This window comes from Pyrus communis, chromosome 10 (assembly GCF_041283825.1).
Source record: "Pyrus communis isolate YQ-2024b chromosome 10, ASM4128382v1, whole genome shotgun sequence".
NCBI lineage: Eukaryota > Viridiplantae > Streptophyta > Magnoliopsida > Rosales > Rosaceae > Pyrus > Pyrus communis.
The window spans coordinates 5110299-5132756 of record NC_142574.1 but is presented as its reverse complement, the minus strand read 5'-3'; the positions used below and the strand labels follow the sequence as shown (position 1 = coordinate 5132756).

General features: G+C 38.3%; 1 protein-coding gene and 2 pseudogenes across 7 annotated transcripts; 2 read left to right on the top strand and 1 right to left on the bottom strand.

Annotated features, from left to right (window-relative positions):
* Positions 1–1427: 1427 nt before the first annotated feature.
* LOC137728104 (uncharacterized) lies at positions 1428–5188 on the top strand (annotated as a pseudogene). Its single transcript, XR_015952760.1, has 9 exons — positions 1428–1559; positions 2141–2269; positions 2394–2470; positions 2591–2750; positions 2861–2953; positions 3187–3295; positions 3467–3744; positions 3849–3976; positions 4157–5188. The product of XR_015952760.1 is annotated as an uncharacterized LOC137728104 (transcript).
* LOC137728103 (calcineurin-binding protein 1-like) lies at positions 4480–14668 on the bottom strand (annotated as a pseudogene). Its single transcript, XR_015952761.1, has 19 exons — positions 14530–14668; positions 14352–14426; positions 13863–13982; positions 13729–13769; positions 13296–13507; positions 11305–13162; positions 10911–11111; positions 10144–10806; positions 9598–9832; positions 9264–9474; positions 9011–9166; positions 8521–8678; positions 8228–8420; positions 6887–7266; positions 6512–6692; positions 6130–6356; positions 5318–5977; positions 4963–5041; positions 4480–4794 (listed from the first exon to the last, which is right to left on the bottom strand). The product of XR_015952761.1 is annotated as a calcineurin-binding protein 1-like (transcript).
* LOC137729986 (uncharacterized) lies at positions 14654–16659 on the top strand. 5 transcript variants are annotated; one of them, XM_068469047.2, is made up of 6 exons: positions 14654–14945; positions 15215–15315; positions 15420–15558; positions 15646–15771; positions 15875–15965; positions 16223–16659. In XM_068469047.2, exons 2-6 carry the CDS (start codon positions 15227–15229, stop codon positions 16372–16374), a joined length of 597 nt encoding a protein of 198 aa, XP_068325148.2. In that variant the 5' UTR covers positions 14654–14945; positions 15215–15226; the 3' UTR covers positions 16375–16659. The 5 variants fall into 5 exon arrangements, with proteins under 5 accessions (XP_068325148.2, XP_088534883.1, XP_088534885.1 ...); XM_088678757.1 differs by having other exon boundaries at positions 15048–15315; XM_088678759.1 differs by having other exon boundaries at positions 14683–14945; positions 15181–15315.
* Positions 16660–22458: the final 5799 nt, after the last annotated feature.

Sequence of the window (22458 nt, the reverse complement as noted above, 5' to 3'; positions counted from 1 at the left end):
AAAAGGGTGTGTGTTTATTATCATTTTCCTTGTACAATGTCTGAAGACAAAAATTAGTATGTTAAAAAAATATTAGTATTTTCCTAAAAGATTATATTAAGGAGGGCCCCATTTAAGATTTTCGCACATGACCTCAAATTCTTAGGGATGTCCCTGGATTATAACCCTTTGTTTGGTTGAGTTTTTAGTTGTCGAGGCAAGTCAAATAGAATGGAACACTGAAAGAACTGACATGACATATTTTGATCGATTGGAATAAAATTTTACAGTGCTATGTTGTGTTCACCCAGATTTTTCTTATAGAATGTCAGAGATGATATTGGTGCGCTGTTTCAGTCACAATTGGTTGTACTTTTGAGTCTTGAGATGTGTTCTAAAAACTCTTGTTTAGTTTACATCCAAGTTTTTGTGGATAAGTAAAGTGAATGAATGATGTTTGATCTTAAATTTTGATTTTATGTTTGAATCTGTGTTTTCATTGTTGTTTCTACGCCGGTGACAAAAATGCTAGAAAGGTAACAACTGGGGTCTGTGGTAACTCTGTAGTTGTGCATCAAAACATGGTCATTTTACTTATTATTCAAATGTGATTCTTATGCCACCATGCTTCATCTCATTGTTCTCATTTCCCAAGTCCATTCGACTGTTGGTACGATTGTGCTTTACATCTGCATCAAGTTGTATCAGCAGGATGTGAATCTTATGCAGGGTGACCTTATGCCTTCCAAAGAATTTTGTTGTTATGAAGTGCAGGACTGGTAATGGCAGGATAAATGCTTGTGGTGGTGATGGTTACGCTGGTGGTGGTGGTGGAAGAGTGTCAGTTGATGCCTATAGCAGGCACGATGACCCCAAAATTTTTGTGCATGATGAGACACCATGTGTTTGCTTGACATGGCTAATTGTATTGTGATTTCTTATAAAAATTTTGGACAAATCTTATGTTCAATTCAATGTTTGAGATTTTCTTGACCTGTTTTTTAGCATTTTATAATATTCTCTCAGTAGTTTCTCTTGTTTCGTAATCTGCTGTTCTGATTTCAATATTAAATTTCTTCGAAAAGTAATTTTAGTGTTCACAATTGTTCCACTGATCTCGTTGTTTACTTTACTTGTTAAAGACTGATTCTCTTCAAGTAACTCAATTCAGTTTAGCTTTTATTCTTAAAATGTCATCTATCAGAAGATAAATTATTATTTATTTTTATATATTTAAGTTATGCAATTCTGAAAATTGAAATCTGTCAGCTTTTATGAAAGCCCTCTTGGAGGAGTTCAAAAAATTGTTTTGGTGGTAATTACTTCTTGATGTGGAATGAGGGGATGTGACATTAATTATCTCATTATCGGGAGGAAATAGCTATGCTTGTCCAGAAAATGCAGGCGGGGCTGGGACTTTATATGATGCAGTTCCTCGAAGCCTTAGTGTTAGCAATCATAACAAGTCAACAGATACAGAATCACTTCTTATGGAGTTTCCTTATCAGCCTCTTTGGACAGATGTTTATATTCAAAATAAGGTGAGTGCGACTGTCCCATTGCTTTGGAGTCGTGTCCAGGTTTGTGGAACTCAAAATGTGTAACCTATAGTGTTTCTTCCTTCTCTGTAAATTTTCAGATTTTTGTATGGTTTATATAAAAACTCTTTCTTGTTGGATAAAAGGTGTTTTCTGTTTATATCCCTTGTCTTACTTTCATATAGATTTTGGTCTAGTTTGAAAAGAGAATACAGGTATCAATAACATAAAGAATTTAAAATTTGAGGAAACGATTCAGTCATCCATTGTTTATGCACTGTATAGGTGCAAGGACAGATAAGCCTTTTGAGTGATGGTGTGTTAAGCTTTGGACTTCAACATTATGCTTCATCAGAGTTTGAGTTATTGGCTGAAGAATTGTTGATGAGCGACTCTATAATCAAAGTAAGTAGAAAATTTTGGATTTCATTGTTTGCAGTTCCTTATTATATTAAGATGCAATCTTGTTGACAATTTTTTGTTTCAATTCCTTCAGATAATTAAATTTCACACTGTACGAAGCCATTTATTTATTTTTTCTTTTGATCTTGAACTTGATATGATGTTATGGTATTCTAATTTGTGAACTTGTCGCCTTTCCTCCCCTCCTTTTCTAATTTCAGGTGTATGGGGCCTTACGCATGACTGTAACAATGTTCTTGATGTGGAATTCCAAGATGCTCATTGATGGTGGAGGGGAAGAAGCTGTTGAGACATCCTTACTCGGGGCTAGCAACTTGGTGGTTCTCAGGGTAAGTTACTTACTATCTCTTTGCATTATGTGGAGTTTGTCTTCATTTATGACAAGTAATCTTTGTTTATAATGGGGATCATCTGTGATACACTCTAATGCAAATCTGGGAGTTCATGGACAAGGTTTATTGAACTTATCAGGACCTGGAGATTGGATTCAAGCACAACGTCTGGTTTTATCGCTATTCTACAGTATTCATGTGAGTGGTTTTCTTTGATGTCATAGCCTCAATGTCTAATCTTCTGTTTACACATATGTCATGAACTGTTATTCGTTCATTCTGAAAATTTATTAGCAATTTTGGTCTTGCGAACACTAGCTCTTGGTGAGACTGCCATTCTTTCAAGTGTTGGGGGAAATGGTAGTTCCATCGGCAGTGGTGGAGGTGGTGGTGGAAGGATTCATTTTCATTGGTCAGATATTCCCACTGGAGATGTGTATCAGCCCATTGCAAGTGTGGGCGGAAGCATCCTTGCAGGGTTTGTGTAGTCTAATTTGCTCATATGTACTTAAGGATTATTATGATTAATTCTCCGAGAAAAAAAAAAGGAAGGAACAAATAATTTATTGGTTTATAACTATATTGCAGGGGAGGGGTGGGTGGAGACCAGGCGGTGCTGGAGAAAATGAAACAGTGACGGGTACAGATTGCCCAAAAGGTCTCTATGGGACCTTTTGTGAGGTACATATTCATTGTTTGGACATACTTTGTATTCCTATGTGCAATCATCTAGTTATTTTCTAACTTCTAAGATCTCTCTCTCTCTCTCTCTCTCTCTCTCTCTCCCTCTCTCATGAACATGCACTCATTGTAGGTCTATAAGAAAAAGTGATACTGTGGGCAGTAATATTATTCCACTTTGAACGTTAATAATTGCTACTCGAACTTCTTTTTTTTTTAATTTTTTTTTTCAGGCATGTCCAGCTGGCAGTTATAAGAATGCTATTGGGTCTGATAGGGCACTTTGTCACCACTGTCCTGCTACTCAGGTTCCCCCTCGTGCGATTTATATTTCTGTCCGAGGTACTTCTCTAACATTAGTAATTTATTGCTTTATTAGGAGCCAGGCCTACTGCCTTTGAGTTTTTAGTGGTATTGCATCCTTTGATTTGTAGTTTGTTGTATTTAGTCTCCTCTACCATATTAGTCATTTCTGGTATCTAAACATGAAACCATTTCTTGTTCTCTTATCAGGTGGTGTTGCTGAGATTCCTTGTCCTTACAAATGCATTTCAGACAGATATCACATGCCAAACTGTTTTACAGCTCTTGAAGAATTGATTTATACATTTGGCGGGCCTTGGCTATTCGGTCTTCTTCTGATTGGGCTCCTCATCCTGTTGGCTTTGGTACTCAGTGTTGCACGTATGAAATTGGTATTGGTTGGGGTTGATGAATGACCAGGCCCTGCTCCCACTCAACATGGCTCACAAATAGATCACTCTTTCCCTTTCCTAGAGTCATTGAATGAGGTTTGTTCGTGTATAATAGAACCTCTCTATCTCCCTATATATCTCCCTATATATCTCCTCTCTTCCCCCACTTTTGAGATTAATAGGTGGTATTAATATTGTAGGTTTTAGAAACAAACAGGGCTGAGGAGTCACAGAGCCATGTGCACCGGATGTATTTTATGGGTCCTAATACTGTTGGTGATCCCTGGCATTTGCCCCACACACCTCCAGAACAAATAAAAGAGATTGTGTGAGTTTACTTTTATATATCATTTATATTTTCATTTCAATATCCCACTTGGAATTTTAAGGACTTTAAAGTTATGGCGACTTTCTTCATATTAATTATCGATCTTAGTCTGCGTTATAACTTATAACTTACAACAAATCTAAAAGATCATAGTTTGACATATAGCATTCCTTCTGGCAGATATGAGGGGCCATTCAATACATTTGTCGATGAGATTAATTCCATAGCCACTTATCAATGGTGGGAGGGAGCAATGTACATCATTCTTTCTGTTCCTGCATACCCCCTTGCATGGTCATGGCAGCAGTGCCGCCGAAGATTGAAATTGCAACATCTGCGTGAATTTGTTCGATCGGAGTATGATCATGCCTGCTTACGGTCTTGCCGTTCGTGTGCTTTATATGAAGGGATTAAAGTTTGAAATTCATTCTTTTGAAAATACAAGTACATTGCTAATTCTCCAAAAGCCGTGTTGTATACATTGATATCAGCCATTTAGTACGTTGCTTTCAGTTGGGTATCACATTAGCCTAGTGAGATTAACAAGGAGAACATATCTACAATATTGATACAATTAGTTACATGTAATTCGCCGATTGCAATTTAACTTATGTCCGAACTCCTCCATCCGCTGTTGTATTGCTCCTCTCTGTGACACTGTTGTTGCAATGCTGCAGTAAGGGCTTGATGTACACTGGAAGGTGGAGGATTGGCAGATTGAATGGAGTCCTCCGGAAATGAGGTGGGTGCTATGGTTTTCACTGGAGTGGCCTCTGCATCACTGGTTCCAGTATGGTCGGCTCCATCTCTCGCATAACCTGCAACCAGTAATGTTCAGTGGTTGTGTGGGTGAAAATATTACATCCACGAAACTCCAACAATCTAAAGATAACAGTGCTTTTTTCACCCCCGAAAGCTGAGAAGCACACTTTTAATGTGAGTACTTTGTGTTTGACAAGAAATATGGAAGAAAGAAGTTGAATCACCTGTATGCACAATGCCGGTGTTGGGTATGCTTGTGTTCGGGGACACTGATGAGGTTCCAGCACCTTTTTTCAATTTAGACTGCAAAACACAACCACAATAAACTTGTCACTGGTTACTCAAATTTATTTCCTTAATTACCTCAAACTTTTATAGAAGTTGTTCTGCTTTTATGCAGACATACTCTAAATGACATTATGTTCGGGTTTCTTAACATAAAAGAACTAAGAGAAACACATTTTATGGTGTCATTGGGCCCTTCTGAATGTTTTCAGACTGCTGCAGTCAAGTTTAAACCCAAAAAGAGAAAGATCTGGCTACAGAGAAATTAGATTTTTGGCGATTGAGTTTCCATACCTTTGCATTTTCTTCACAATGCTTTACAACAAAGGAGATGTTTGTGTAACGGCCATGCAGTAATGTGTAAGCCCACAAGAGAAGCTTTCTTGGAATGCTAAGGTCAAGGATTTCAGTGCCATCCATGGTCGGCCTCAATAGTGTATCCTTTGCTAACCAAGACAGAACCAAATACAAGTTGACACCAGATGAGGGCATCACACAGGAGCTCTCATGATAAAAATTATAAGAAGATCGAAGCAGAGAGCTGGCGACCTCCATATTCTCATCCGAAGCTTTCTTAATTATCAAATTCTTTATTTTAGAGAAAATAGGATTCCGTTTTTCTTTGAGACTTTGAAATGGGCTGGGTCCTCGAATGCTGAACTCCATAATTCATCTGATTGTAGATCAACACAAAGCAGCTGGCTATTTTCCAGCATATCTGATGGCTTAAGGACCTGAATCTCACTGGTGATTTCAGACTGTGTGGGAGTGATCTGTGCCAAGCTCAGTATAATAGATCGACACCAAGCAATGGAAGCATGCCTACAAACTTTTGCACAGTTACTGTTTGACAATTTTGGATTCTTAAACCTCTTCCGTATCTTCTCATTTATGGCTTCAAGAGTGACCAGCTTGCCATTTTTCTCCAATGTTGTTATATGTTCATGAAGAAATCTGCAGAAGTACGAGGAGATCATTAGAATCTGGAAGAAGAACCATCTTGTTTAAAATAATAACATAAATAGATTAGGACTCTGAAGTTAATCACTCAAGTTTAATTAGAATTTGAGGATTGAGGCTTAGAAAGCAGTTGAGATTCAACTTACCCATATAAACTGCTTTCCGACGTCTCTGTGACTTTAATCTCAGGCAAAGCACATATTTCTGGCCATAAGTTCCCCTGCTCCATGAAACAAAACACTTTCTCCAATATGTGCTCGGAATTAATTGTAGCACCAGAGCCAAAAGTCTTAGCTTGACGTATGGATGAAATCAGGGCCTTAACGTACCTCCCTAGTGCAACTGGAACAAGATCTTCAATGCATAGTGAAAACTGAATTTTCGAATCAAGTCAGATCCCATTTAAATTAATAGAGAAAAAATAAACATCAGAAACAGAATAAGAACAGCTGATGAGGCAATGTCGTTTTAGCAGTAATTATGACACATATATTTGAACTACTAATGCACTAGAGGTTAAATTATTACCCTCTTAACAGCTCGAAGAGATATATAAGCATGTTCAAGAGTACAGATGTCTCCAGTCTTCTCCAACAGTTCCAAATAGAACAACAGATATTTCTGAATGCAAGTAATAAATTTTCGAGAACTTTCAGGTAAGTTAACTTCAAGGGACTTTTTACTCCCAGAAACACCAGGAGTTTTCCGCCTGATAAACAGAGAAGAATATCCCATTAGTTTCATATGAATTATAATTTCAAGCTACCTAACAACATGGACAACAAACATACTGAACTGAACAGGAAGGATTTTCCCTTAGATGGTTTTGTTTTAAACTATTGAAATGGGGTTTTTCCTATGACTTTCGAAAAACGTAACTGTTGCACAGAATTAAAGTTGTACCTTCCTTTTTTCGCCGTGCTATCAATCTCCCACATATTTATTGTAAATGATGAGCGAGATGATTTGAAGCAAAAGGAGAGATCGTCCTTTGCCCTCTCCAATGCACCACTTTCCCCCTTTCTAAACAGACCTTGAGCAAGCATATATCTGGCTTTATGAAAATGTTTAAGCTCCCCTTCAACACAAGTTTCAAGGGCAGAAAGACAGTCGCTGTAAAGCATGTTCCACACCTCTAATTTTTGTAAATCTTCATTCTTCTCCCCAGTGTTTTCTTGTGTGCTTTTATCCTTAGGCGAATATGAATTTTCAGAATCCATGTTACCTAAAATCGTCATGATAGAATCCTTTCTTGATTGACTAAAGGCATATGTTGAAAGAACCTGAAAGGGCCAAAGATTAATTTCAAAACATGTACAATAGTAGGATACAAAAAGTCTCCAAGTCCACAAATTATTTCAACGAAATCAGTCGAGCAGACATCTCTAAGAAGAAAAAACCTTTAAAGCGTCTAGATTTTGTTTTCTGCATGCACAAAGTATCTTCAAGTGCGAAGCATGCATCCTGTAGACTGTAACTACAGCTGATGGATTTTTGAGAAGAAACAAACATTTTATAAAAGAACAGAGAAATACACAGAAGTGGATAAGAAATCCACCAAGAACAAAAACAAGAAAATCTCTCAAGAGGATCTGGCTACAGCAACAAAACCTAAACCTAAATCACTTTACTGCTGCTAACATATCCCACTGTAACTGAGAAAGAGAGTAATTTTTAAATCATTTGAAACTGAAGCCCAGAGGGCTGCCCAGTATCTTACTCTTCCCCAAAGTACTGATACCCCCACACCAGTATAATCCTCAAAAATTCTTTTGTTACGCTCCAGCCAAATGTTCCAAAAAACGGCCGAGACCAGACAACCCCACAAAGCTTTAGCTTTCCTCCCAATTCCTAGGGCCTCAAAATTGGTGCTTAGAAGCTCGAAACAACCCTTTGGAATGACCCAACTAACTCTAACCTCCTGAAACAATTTCCACCACAGTTGAATCGTGTAAGAACAATGGAGAAAAATGTCGTTTACACTCTCCTCCTTAGCTTTGCACAAACTGCACCAATGGGGGGAGAAGCAAATAAAAGGGCTTCTCCTTTGAATTTGTTCACAAGTGTTGAGCTTCCCATTAGCCACAAGCCAGACAAGAACTTTGACAGGATATATGTTGAAAGAACCTGAAAGGGCCAAAGATTAATTTCAAAATATGTACAATAGTAGGATATGAAAAGTCTCCAAGTCCACAAATTATTTCAACGAAATCAGTCGAGCAGACATCTCTAAGAATAAAAAACCTTTAAAGTGTCTAGATTTTGTTTTCCGCATGCACAAAGTATCTTCAAGTGTGAAGCATGCATCCTGTAGACTGGATCTACAGCTGATGGATTTAGAGCAATAGCTTTGTCATAATATGACAACGATGTCTCATAAGAGAATTTGAGCTTTTCACAGAGCTTTCCGATATAGTAAGCATGTGACCAATCTTGCCTGATACAGAAGAAAGCACAGAGATTACCATTTGATTATGGCACATGAAGTGGTTAGTTTTTGTCTGGAAAAATGAAACCATGTAGTAAAGAGGGCATACGTATGAGCAAAAGCTTTTTTAAAATGTCTCATTGAGTTCTCACAAAACATCGTCCATGCTGCATCCTTCACAGGTAGAACAGTTCGCTGATCATAAAATGGCACCACACTTTGAAGGCTATCATAGTACACCAATGCCAATAACTCGTGTATCTCAGACTGAGCCACAAAATGAGAAAAAAATCATTACATTTATCAAACACATCCCAAGGGTATTCTAATATCCAAAATCAAGCAAAAAGGACTAGCTTTTTTTTCTTGTTTGCCTTAATGGCATGCTAAGAAATAAAAAATCTATTCATGATCCAGCACAAGATGGTCCCCATCAAAACAATTTTAGACTTTCTATTTGGTCTTATATTCTGCCAATTGAAAAAAAAAAAAAAGGAAAATCTCCAAGGACCTGTATGGCCAACATGACCAAGAAAGAGAAAAGACAAGACCCCACTCCCCACCAGTACAATAATATATAGGAAAGAAAGGGGTCTTACCCGCTGAACTGGTTTCTTTGCCAAAGCCAAACTCATTAATAGACACCGTCTGCTCCTCCTTCGACTTGTCTCAACTCTTTGCGGTAAAGTAGCATTCTTCCTCCATCCTGCCACATTGATGTGCTTACTGCCATCATTTAGCAACAAGTCTACTTCCTGTAAAAATGATCATTATAAAATGAAACTTTTCCACACCAAAATCTTTTGGTTTCTACAGAATTCACAAATCAGAATGATAAACAACAAACACTACCTCATCATAGATATTTCCGAGTCTCTGCCAACTTTCAAAACGTAGAGGATTGTAAAGTAAATCATATTTGAAGAGCTTTGCATTATGTTGTACAAATTCTTCCCCTTCCTTGGTAAGCACAAAGCCAGGCCATTTATCAGTAGCATTCATTTCCTCAGACAGGGCAAGGAAATAATACAAGTTGCAATAGACATCCAGATACGGCTCCGAGCTGCAATTATTCAATAACACAACTAGAAAGATCACTTCTAAGAATTATGAGATTTATGAATTAACCCTCAACTGAGAGAACAATTATTTTCAAATACAAATTAGGAAATCTATTTATGTATACCTCCCAACTGGTGATGTCTTCTGTTGTTTATGTTTCTCGCATCCGGGAGTATAATCTTTGTTACGGTTTCAAGAAAACCATCAAACCCAGCCTCTTCTGAGAGCTTATCTTCACACAAATGAGGATCATCTAAGAACTTATCTATTGCATTTCCAGCTAAAACATCTTGTGGTGGTTGTGGAAAATGTTTGCGTATGGCTCTGAGTACTCGTCGAAATTTAACTAATCCTGTCCCCTGCAACATACAGGCATACCAGTAGCCAAATAAATGTTGGGGAAACTAAATAGCTGTGGGTGCTACAAGGCCTTGTCATTAGGACCCTTCTGATAAATTGTAGGGGTGTGATATTCATACACCCCTTTTTACTTCTCACACACCCTTTTAATTGAAGAAGATCAAGGGACAGATATCAACAAAAGGTGTGTGAGAAGTAAAAAGGGGTGTGTGGATAGCACACCCCAAATTGTAGTGATGAGGATAGGAACATGCAATGTACGGACACACATGGAATTAAAAAAAAAAGGAGAGAGAAGGGAGGAGCTCACAGAAGAAGCCTTTGCATAAGGGAGTATGTACTGAAAAACATCAGCACACTGTTCCTTTATCTGGTAATCACTGGGGCTAGTATTTTTGTGCACAACTAACTCATCTTCATAGGATGAATCAGATCTAATATTTAGACCATATAAGCAGAAGAAACACTGATCCAATGCATAATCAATTTTTAACTCAAGTTCCTCCCTTTCATCTTCAATGAGCTCATCTCCAGCTTCATTTAATTGATCACTTTCTTCGGATCCGTTGAACTTGCCACCTGACCCATCTACATGTTGCTTTCCACCTTCCAATTCCATGCTGTCCTTATCTATGGCATTCTCAAGTGAAGTGCTTTTGGAAGGTATCCCTTCAGAAGCATCCTTTCCTACAGCACTTGTATCATCTGTTCCAGTGTGCACCAATTCCAGATCAGTATCTGATTTTGATTCCTTGAGAGACATTTTGGCAGGACAATTTAGGCAAAGCTGCTCACTAGATTGAGTTGTTTCCTGGTTTGATGAGTTAACGTTAGATTTAAACTTCATATCCAAGGCCAACAGATGCTTAATTGCGAACTTAAGAAAACTTCCTTCCTCCACTTCACCACCCTTCCCGGCACAGCAAAGCCCATACTCAGCGAGTAAATCATGCATTGTCACAATTAAGTCCACCTACGATGCAAAATCCAAAAATTTAAAAAGAGGTAAAGAGAATGAAACCAAAAGTATGCCTGAAAGAGTTCATTGTATGAGCAACTTGAGTTCACAAGACTCACTTGAGTTTTAACATTTATCATGGCGTTGAGGTGCTGAATCTTGCAGAATGCGATGGAAGCTTCAATGAAGCAACTTCTTTCAATTTGATCAGTATTTGCTAGATCAGAGGACTTCTTAGAGAGGAATATGCTTGCAACATTGTACATTACTGACAAGAGCAAGCATTGCATGTCACCTACGCTGTCCATCGGAATAGTGTCCTGCAAGCATAAGATATAATTACATACTGCACAAAACATGAAATTACAAAATCTCTAGACTGATCCATAAAGTTAATACACTTTTGAAAACCTAAATCTTTGTTTAATTGGAAAAAATGTACTGAATTTTACAGTTTGAGGTAAGCATGATCGAGTAGCAAAGCTATTTATACATGAATATCGATTGACTTACAGAAGCCCCAGATTGATCAATCAAGTTCTTCACTTGTCACACACATTGAGAAATAGCCTTCACTTCCTCAGCAACCAATAAATTCCAGCACTGCTTGCTTGCAATTTCTTTGGTGTCTATGTCAGAAGCATAGGGAGTGTTTGATCCTGATTTCAATAGTAAGGATTTACAGGAATCAAGGCATTCATCAATCCCTGCTGCTGCCATAAGGATTTGCAATTTCCGCTGATGGCAATTCAAATAAACATCAACATCCACAGGCTGTCTTCTCACATGCTTTGATTAAAATGTCTAGTGCTGATAGTTCAACAGAAGTAATTTCCTCTCCCCCTTTATCAGCTAAGCGCAAGGGTAATGCATCAGGGGGAGCATTTTTTGTTGCAAATAGAAGTAGAACAAGCAAGGACATGCACTCCACGTACATTTCTTTCTCAATCATCTCACCCAAAGTCTTCTCCATCAAGAAATCAACCTTTAAAATGTTAATTTCATGGAGAATTCTATAAATGGTTAACTCTTTAACAACCTTGCAATATGGAAGGCGGATCACACATTGGGAATCATTCGTATTTTCCTTCTTCTCCAAAAGAGACAATGAAATACAGAATTCTTGGTGGGCTTTTTCCTTGTTGCCATCCAAAACAGACAACCGTCCACTTAACCAGAAAAAACGAACCCAGAAAGAACTGTTACTTGTTAAAGAACCACCTAATGATACATCCTGGCAAACAGAGATGTTCACGGATATTCCATCAGCACCAAAGAATCTCTTAAGCCCAAAAATACATTCATCTTCCACGGCTACTGATTCAATAATTTTACAAAGATGATAAGATGCCTCAGACATGAATTCAGATAACCTGGAAACATCGGAAGACAACGACAAGATCATAATAAAGTTCAGCAAGAAAAAGACAACATTCAGGGCTCCTATCCTTCCCCCAATTCCTTGTAATTCTTTCCAACTCCAAGAACTTAACAAATGCATACTGATACAAAAGACCTCTACTCGCAGCATCCTCTAAAAGCAAATGAGCCACATGGAAAGCACCATAGTTATTTGATGTTTTTTAATAAATCTGGACACGTCACCTATCCCATGGATTAGCTTGATCAGGACATGAAACAGAACTATGACCAGAATCTTTGCTTCCTGATCTACCAGCAACAAAAGGTTCTAGATATTGAAGTACAGCCTTGGCCTGATCCTTACTATTAGCAAATTCAATATCTTCTTTCCCTGGTTTACGGCTTCTAAGCCTTTCAAGACGAGTACTCCGCCTTTCCTCTGGTTGGAAGTCTAGAAAATTTGTTGCTTTTTCTATAACAACACCTGTTCGTTCAGTGTTACAATCACCAAATACAGCATTTCCACTGATTGGGGATAATTTAAACCCTTTCCTTTCCTCAAATCCTATGGTACTCTCTGAACTAGGAGGTAAATGCAAAATTAATCTGACATCTCCAGATCGGTACGATTTTGCATCCCCCATCTCAGACTGACACCCATTCAACGGGAGTAAGATATCCAAGAGTGCATCAGCAAGAGCAGCCTAAGAAGCTTCTGCAAGGTTCAGATCTATGATCTGCTTCAGCTTCTTGGATGCAGCACCCTCCTCTAGATTTTCATCAGTAGCTTTTCTCTTGTCAACGAATTTTAGACGGACATGTTTAGGTTCTAACTTATCGATACCTCTAGGAGCAAATGGAACTGGCTCGGACTCTTCAATGGTTCTCTTGACATGCAAAGCACGAGAATGTGATGGCCAATGCCTCAAAATTAACTCAGCCACAGAAAGGCATGCAACCTCATCACCAATAGCAATAAGAACTTCCAACAATTTCTCCATGCAGTTCCCTGCATAAAAATTTCAGAGAAGACATAATATGACTCTGTCAAAATATGGTGCTGAGCCCATCACTATGAATATAGGAGATGTATTGTAGTATGGATGTAGAGAAAAATAATTCAAACATCATAAATTGCTCACAATTACTAGGGCTACATATAAGCCCTTGCTCAAATGCCCAACAGGATATACTGAGAGAACCCATTGAGCATGACAACGTTCCCAGCTGGTTCCAGACAACAGAATCTTTGGTATCAATCTCTACAGCTTGAAGATAACTTCGTAAAGCATTCTCTTAATATGCTGAACCTTGTTGAAGGTAAACATTGGCAAGGTTCTTCAGAGCCAAAAATCTGCAGTCGGCATGAAAAATATAATTGGAGAAAGATGTTTCGGACATCTTGTTCATTTTTTTTCTTTTTATCCTTTTTATTCTCACAAAAACATTAGTGAGAGAAAAGTTACAAAACTAAAATTCTACAAGAGACTGATTCCTCCTATGTGAATTAGAAAATTGTACACCAACTCCGAGAATTGCACAAAGTGTATTATGGAGTAGTGCAGAAATCCAAACCTGAGTTGCAATAGATGGCAATCACTAACACTACCATCCACCTGCACGGCAATAGAAACAAGAATAACCACCTATTCAAAGACAAACAATAAGACAGCCATCTAAAGAATGTCCGCTGAAGGTCCTATGCTCACCTGCGCATTTTCTATAAGAGGATCTTTTAGGACGGATTCTAACAGCTCAGCAGCCTTTTTGTATTCCTTGACTTGCAATTTGTGAAGTCCTTCATGATATGTTTGTGAAAGATGGAATTCCTGCCATGACCAAACTAAACAGTATGAACTCTATCTAATCACTGATCAGAAAAGGAAAACATCTTCAGCTGAGAAAATCTAAACACTTCTGAATCGGGCTACCATACAGAAAACCTGCGTCCAATTCACATTTTCTGGCTCACTCAGTTTATTGAAACAATGATAAGAAGTACAATAAACTTCCCAAATATTAATGCTACACAGAATTCAAATTTCTCTCCTTTGTCCTCAATAACTTGACTTCTGCTAAAAGTGCTCGAAATTAATATACAACCCCAGAAAATCCCAACTCATTCAGCTAATTCAACCCAAAAATAGCTGAACTGTAACAGAAAAAGTAGAGAGAGAGAGAGAGAGGGAGAGGCATGCCTGAGCTTCTTTGGTGGGAGCCAAAGGTTCCCATTTGCCTTTGGACTCCGTATCATTGATAGCTGCAATCGAGAACTGAAAAAGCATAGAAATTCAGAACCCGAACACCGAAAACAAAATGGAAAAAAATAAAATAAAATAAACTGGATCGAATGAAAGAAGCGTTCGAATTACTAACCATTGTCGAAAATTCGAATGCAGCAATGGAGTAGTTGCAGAGAGGAACTCTGTTCAGCTAATACTAATTCTATCTACTGAGAAGGGGATTAGGGTTTTTGCTCTGCAAAATTAACCCCGAAAATATAATTCGATCAGAGCTGGCTGAGAAGCTGTTATTATTATTGAGCGAGGGAGAATTCGGTAGGAAGACGATTAACGGCAACCGAAACGCTGCGTTTAGTGCTTTCTTCTTCTTCTATAGTGCCGCTTTCTAAACGCTGCGTTGAGAGATGGTTGCTGCTGACTGATTGGTTCCTGAGAAAATATTCACTGATCGATTCCCGAGAAAATAAATACGCAACTACCCCTGCGGGATTCTTTAAGCCCTAATTGCAGCCGCCGATCGATCATTCTTCTGTTTGGTTTCCCAGAAAGGTAAGGAAAACTAGCTTGCATGTAAAAACGACTGTCGTTCTTTGAATTGGAAGGATCAAAATGCTGAAGGAATTGTTAATCTTTCTTCAACCAAAATGACAGTATCTTTGCTTCGTAGATTAGTGGAGCTCCAGTGGGGTTCTTTATTTCTTGTTCGATATGAAGTTGTCAACTTGATTACTCTGCGGTTTTTGTTTCCCACCAACTGTTTGATGAAATGCGCCAACCAAGAAAGAAAACCACTGAAGTGTGTTACTCTGGTTGATCAGGTTCAGGAAGCTATGCGTCGAATACGTATTCATAATCTTTTTATCAGCCTTTGCATTATCTGCATCATCATCAGCTGCTCAAATTCAAGCAAGGCGAACGGGTTAGTATTATCCGAATGAAACCCAATTTGTAATTTTTCTGCTGTTGATTTCGTTCTATAGGAGCATTGGTTAAACCCAATTCACTGCTCTACACCTCTTACAGGACAGACATCAAAGCTTTGAAGGTTGGTGAAGAGCTGTGGAGGGAGACTCTACCGCTGCATTCGGGTTCATGCCTTTACCGGCTTCATGGACTGAAGCCTTATACTTGGTACGAAGTGAAGATATCATATCCTGCTTCCGTATGTATTTCTCAACTTTTAATTTGCTTTGTGCTGTTCAGCAATCATCTTATGGGTTCCATAACTTCTATTGATGCATGTTAATAGATACCAGCTAGCGTTTCCTTGCAACTCAAGAAAGGGGAATTGGAATCGGCACTGACTGGGAACCGAAGATTACAAAATACGGAAAAGCTTATTTTCAAGACTGAGAGTCTTGGCTCTGATGATCAGGTTCGATTTTTTCCACTGACCCTTTGAATTGCATGCATTGTTGCACCATAACTTGCATTTTCCGAGATGCCCTGTAAGTTTTTGGACTCTGATGACTGCTCAGGGTGAAATGTCTGTGTTGGTGAGCGTGGAGCCTGAGGGGGTTGTTGCAATACCAAATGTGAAAAAGAAGGAACACATCATATTCAACATAGGTAATGCAGATATCAAGCAATTGCTGCCATCATGCCACTAATTACAGTAAACTTTGCGCGAGAAGTTGGTATGAAAAGGGCGCTGTTATTGGCACTCGAAAAACCATATGCAAACTGCACTTTGAGTTGCACGGGTTGCCAATAACAGCTCCCGTATGTAAATGTTTTTCTTTATCAATCTCCCTCTTCTTTACTGTAGATTTTCCTATTACAATTTGCTTTTGTAACAAAGTTCATCTCTTTTATGTTGGTGGCAGTTTGTGATGAACTAGTATTGGGGATTCCGTACAAAGCTTGGTGGGTTGTAGGCTTTGTAGTGGTGTGTTTGGCCTTGGCGTTCACCGTACCATCATTCCTTCCACCGTTTTTGCTGCCGCGGGTGGATGAGAATGCTTCTAAAGATTCTTGAACATCAGACTCACAAAAGCATCTGGCTTCGTCAAATTTTGGTATTTCGGTAGCATCCTGCATTTCCACTTTGCAGCGCATTAGAGATTTGAATTCAGAAGCAACTTTCGGAGGAAGCACTTCTTGTTTGGCTTACAATTCGAATGGTGGTGCTTCTTAATTTTCTGTTACTTGTTGGGAAGATTTAGCACATTATCTCAAATTTGGCATGCACTCGGACAATGAAATCACTTGTAGCTACTTACAGCACATTCAGTCCTTTAATTTACATTCTTATTTTTCTTTATTTTTGTTCAAAAGCAAACAGTTGTTATCAACACTTTAAAATAGTCATCTCATTCTTCTCGGATCAAATGAATACACTAATGTGGTATAATTTGGATGGATTATTTTTAAAGTCATTGAAAGATTATTCTTGTAAAAACTCACTCTAGATTGAACAAATACAAAGTTACAACAAACAGAATATTTATAATAATACATTAATAATCAAATAACCGATTTCCGTTCTAAGTGAACTTTTGCCAGAATAATATGTCAATTAAGACTTCTTGGATCGAGAGATTATTTTGTAGGGAAAGCATAATCGAGATCTACAATGAGTTAATTACGTTAACACCGCTGAAGTTTGGTGAGTTTTCACAAAACTCCTCACATTTGAGAAATTACATTAACACCCATAAGATTTTAATTACCAATCCTTTTCCAACCTTTTAGGGTTTAAACTATAAACCTCTAGTTCACAGCAAGGCTCCCCAACATGAAATCAGACCATCCTTGTAACTTTGGAGTCATTAAGTCTTGGGTGAAGCCAAATGAAACAGTGAGGTGAAGAACGACGCCGTCAGGAGGTCCGTGCTACGATTGGCGCCTAGAACAATGATCAAATCACGTCTCAGAATGATTATCAATAGAACACATAACATACGTAAAACACATCCTCAGGAACGTTCTAGAATGATTTGAAACCCATTGACCAAAAGTTAACTCGGTCAAAGGTTGACGGTAGGGTCCACAACCCTACGTAACTCAATCCGGAAGATCCACATCTCAAATTTTTGATACGTAATTTCCCAAGAGTTTCAATAAGCTTCTAGAACAACATCCTAAAGTTTTGGAACGATCCAATAGTCGAATCTCCACCAATTGCTAAAATTAAGTGGCAGTCGGCATTTTATTTTACGAGCTTACAAATCCAATTCAGGAAGATTCGTACGTCAGATTCCTGATCCATAAGTTCCTAATATCCTCAAATATTACGTAATATAATGTATTAAGTTTTGGTGATGATCCAACGGTTGGATCGTCGATTCACATAATGTCCAAGTGGCGGACCTTAGCGAAATTATACCCAAATAATGGAATTTCATTAATCGGATGTCAAATATGAAATTGGGACATCCAAATTAGCTTAGGAAGGTCAGGTGGAGTCTCGGCCCACGTGCCGCCGCATGCGGCAGTCGGCCACCCCATCTCGCCGGAAAATTCAACTATTTCTAAAAATTCTCAAACTTTACAAGAATGAAGATCTCAACGAGTTGAGTAAGTTTCATACCTATGGCCAAGTCCAATATGGCCGGGAAAGGCTTCAAATTGCCACGAACCCGCCGGAAACCTTAGAATGGGTGTTCGTCGATTCGACTTCTCCGGTGTTCCAACGCCCCTATCACTGGTTGGTCTTGTTCCTGGGTCCAAGGGGAGTTGATTAAGGGCGGTGATGGGTGGTGAAACTCGCCGGAATGGAGGAATCACTGTCGAGCACCTACGGTGCTCTGGTGGAGTTTTACACGAAATGGGACCTAAAACCCTTCAATCTTGGGCGGGAATGGTAGAGAGGAGGTGGTGGAAGAAGTTGCAGGTGTTGGATGGTGATGATTCGACGGAAAAAATAGCGAAATTAGCCAGAATTGGGTTGGATGGGTGTACGGGTGTAAGGATCGATGGGAATGGAGCTTCCCTTTTTTTTTTTCTTTTTTTTTTTCCCTTCCTAATTTCTGATTGGTTGCTTCTCGCTCATTTGATTGGTCCTTACCCCTTAATCGGATTGGTCAGTCTTCCCATAAGGTAGGAGTTTAATTTATTTAACTAAACTTTAAATAACCAATTTCAAACGTCCGTAACTATACCGTTATAATCTGGACTCGCAAACGGCTTTCACCTTTGCGTTTGTACCAACGAGTACTACACAAATATGCTAAAGGAACAAGTCATATCTTTCTCTAGACGATGGTCAACGGAAGTCAAAGTCCTTACCTCTAGGATCATTTTCGTCAATTCCCTCGATTAAAATAAATAAAAACGTAAATTTAGGGAATGATTGTCACAATCTACCCACCTTAAAAAACACTTGATATGCATAAAATACTTAGGATAAAAAGACAATGTATATCGAAGAAATCGAGTTAGAGTGGTTGCATAAAAGAGATTGCCATTCCATCGAGATTGGAGTGCAATGATTTCTCTTTCATGCCTCCAAACTCAAACTTTAATTCTCCTTCAGTACAATACTAAAATATAAAATCCTTTATAAAAACATATAATAGAAAAATAGGTATATAACAACGTAACGTCAAAGTACATATATAATAACATAAAGTAAAATAGTTGTACTGAAAACAAAACTGAGCATAGAAAAATTTTACCTACGCATTCGTAGTGTCACGTACTCCGGAGGTAAGTGTGTAGTATCTTTGAGTCTAGCCCAGATGATGAATAAATAACTAGACATATAAATAAATAAAATGCTAATGTAGACGGACCTTAATGTCTACTTGCTTAAAGAGTTCAACAAATAAGTTCTCAATATTACGGTCTGCAGCCCGTAATACCAACAATTCACTGTTGTCCCGATAAGTAAGTAACAAATTCCCAAGGGTTCAATATTACCCTCTTGCCCCTCATTGGGAAATACACATAAATCGTCTGAATAAGCCTCGATTGCGCTAGCGAACTACCCTCTTGGGTAACGTCATCAACATTACACAATTTCTATGTTGTAAATTCAATCATTTGAATACCTTTTTCGTAATACTCGTTTAACAAACATGTTCCATGCGTAAAATATCTATACCACGGCCCAAACAGTACCATAGCCGAACCAAAATTGTAACCGTAGTTACATACAACTCAAAAAGATAAGTGTCTGCTACAACCATTCTAAAGAACGGATAAAACATAACATGTACATTAAGGTCCAGATAATTCGTTCAGACTGGGCGTTAGTCTGAAGGTGAAATGTAGCACTGAATAACAACTTAGTACCCAAGGCTCTCCAAAGACTTCCCAAGATTGAGAAGTGATATGCGCATCATAGTGAGATACGGTAGTGATATGTGCACCATGTAATTGAACAATGTAATCCATAATGCCTTAGCGAACAAATTCAATATGAGTTTCTCTCGATTTTAGTGAAAATCTAAGTTGACAAGGCTAAATCAAGAATTTGAGGGTCAAAACAAGTCCATCAAATCTAGAATTAAAGATATCTAAGTTAACTGTATGACCTCACACTACAAAGGTAGTTTACAGAATATTCAATCACCAACGATAAAGGTTCACTCAGTAGAGTAATTGTTGGGTGATTGAAGAATTAATGGTCACAACTAAAATTTCAATGTCTGAGCAAATATACTTGACCGTCTGTCCACCTCAGAAATAAAATGGAAAGCAGTGGAGTAGACACGTACTCATGGTTAACTGAAATGCTTTCCAGCACAAGAAGATGAATATGGAATCACCGTTAAATTAAACACCGATCGAAACTTTAGAAAATTTGAAGAATTCAAGAATGAGAAATTTTACTAAATGAACTAGATATGGCCCTTTTGGACCAACGAAAAATGAGCTGTCTTGTCATGTCGGTCGATGATCACTGAGACATCATCATGATCTCCACATGTACAAAATACATTGTACCGGGAGCTTATGATGATATTTTCCATCTCCGTTCAGATACAAAAAGTGATTACAACCATTCGAATGATTCTTGATGATTTGTAGGTAACACCAAACCACTACTCATGAATTCCAACTAAAATGGAATAGTAAAGGTTGAAAGTACTTCAAAGGTAGATACGTCTTTTTGCATAATCGGGGTGATACACGATAGTGCAATCGTACGATTTGGTTTGGTTCCTCCATCGTTGTTGCCATGAATTTAGCTCTTTACGAGAGAAAGTGTAGTTGGGAAGTTTGTGAGGTTGGTGAAGATTTTTTATATGTTTCTCCACAGAGAAGTGTCATCCAATTTTCAAGTGAAGATGATAATTGTTGACTCTAGGTCATGTATATGATGATTCATTTCGAACGCTTTTAACCATTGGAAAATATAAGTGATACTCCGTCATGCTGCCTCTGCATAGTCGGGACATCCAAAGAACACGTCATCATGGATTTCCAAAATGATCAATATCATCTAAAAGCGTAAAACAAAGGTGAGATGAGACAACAGTTCAATTGTCAGAAACTTTATTCATAATCAACACCCCAAGCTAAACTAGCTTTTCTTGGCCGATAAGTGAGGAAAAACACTATAGTCGAAAAATCGCTAACCAATTGTCGATAGACTCGACAAGACCAAGTATATCTCGAATCTCACAACACTTTGTGAGAATATCAACTTTCTTCCGCTAGAACCTTTTGGAAAAAGAAAAGAATATCTTTTACTAAGATCACGTCTCCCAAAAAAAGTACTAATTTAATCAAAGCTAACGGTTGGGGACTTTGGTACAAAGCTGACTGCCAATGTTTAGAGAATTTGATCTTGATGTCGGAATAGGTGAGAAGGTCGTCAGTACGACTACTACAAATTCTTCAGACTAAGGAAGAAAACTCGGAATCTAGAATTCGTCAGAGAGATCATCAATTTGAAGTACGAGTTAATGGTTTTTAATCGTCACCCAAATAAGTTGCTAGAAAACCAGGTACAAACCCTAGGTTTGGTCTTTCGTCTTCTAAACTAGGTTTGAGATTCTCTAAGACAAAGCATTTGGTTGGGTAAATTCCTATTCGGTAAGCTTTTGTAACTAAGTCTTCTCAATGATGCAAGTGTGTGAAAAAGATGCAGGAGGAACTGATGTAGTACGAGAAAGTGGATTGATAGTGTAATCTACTTTTATCATCAGTGGTATCCCTGGCAGAATTTTGAGAAGTGACGCCAAAGATATGCGTCCTCAAAACGTACCATTCTACTTCCTTCCTTACAACACGTGCTGCTAGGTCTCTGTAACATTCCCAAAACTTGTTTCGCTCTAACAACGAAAATTTGACTAGTGCCGCACTTCCGATGCTTATCTTCAAGCTTCAAATCACTTTCATTGGCGTCAAGTAATGCAAGAAGAAGTTAATGCCCTTAACAATACTGGCACACGATCTCTTGTCCTTAAGTCTTCATCTCAGAACCTTGAAGGTTACAAGTGGGTATTTCGAATCAAGAGCCATATGGAACTATAGATAGGTACAAAGCCCGACTAGTTGCAAAAGAATTCAATCAACATGAAGGTTTAGACTACACTAAAATCTTCAGTCCTATAGCTAAACCAGTCACCATTAGGCTTCTACTAACTCTTGCAGCTCAATATGATTGGTTTTTAAACCAACTTGACGTAAACAATGCCTTTTTACATGGTACTCTTACTAAATCTGTTTTCATGCAATAGTCCCCTGGCTTTGAAAATTCAACCAAGCCATCTCATGTCTGTCACTCGCCTAAATCCTTGTACGGTTTAAAACAAGCTCCCAGAGCTTGGTATGAGAAGCTTCATGAGGCTCTTCACTCTCTTGGCTTTGTAGGTTCTCAAAGTGACCATTCTCTATTTGTAAAAAATATTCCAAATTTGGTTTTCATCCTAATCTATGTGGATGACATTTTAGTTACTGATTATTCTTTTGCAGCCTGTCAATAAATGATTAAACAACTCAGCTCACTCTTTCCAATCAAAGATATTAGAGCTCTGCATTATTTTCTTGGCATAGAAGTTAAAAGATCATCTTGAGGCATATTCATATCTCAGACAAAATATATCGTGGACCTATTATCTAAAGCCAAAATGGCTAGAGCCAAACCTTGCAGTACACCACTCAGCAC

Excerpts from the sequence above, each read along its gene's own strand:
- LOC137729986 (XM_088678757.1), top strand. The coding sequence starts at position 15,158 with ATGAAATGCGCCAACCAAGAAAGAAAACCACTGAAGTGTGTTACTCTG. Across the intron at positions 15,316-15,419 it reads AATTCAAGCAAGGCGAACGG|GACAGACATCAAAGCTTTGA; the intron begins GTTAGTATTATC and ends CACCTCTTACAG. Across the intron at positions 15,772-15,874 it reads GTCTTGGCTCTGATGATCAG|GGTGAAATGTCTGTGTTGGT; the intron begins GTTCGATTTTTT and ends ATGACTGCTCAG.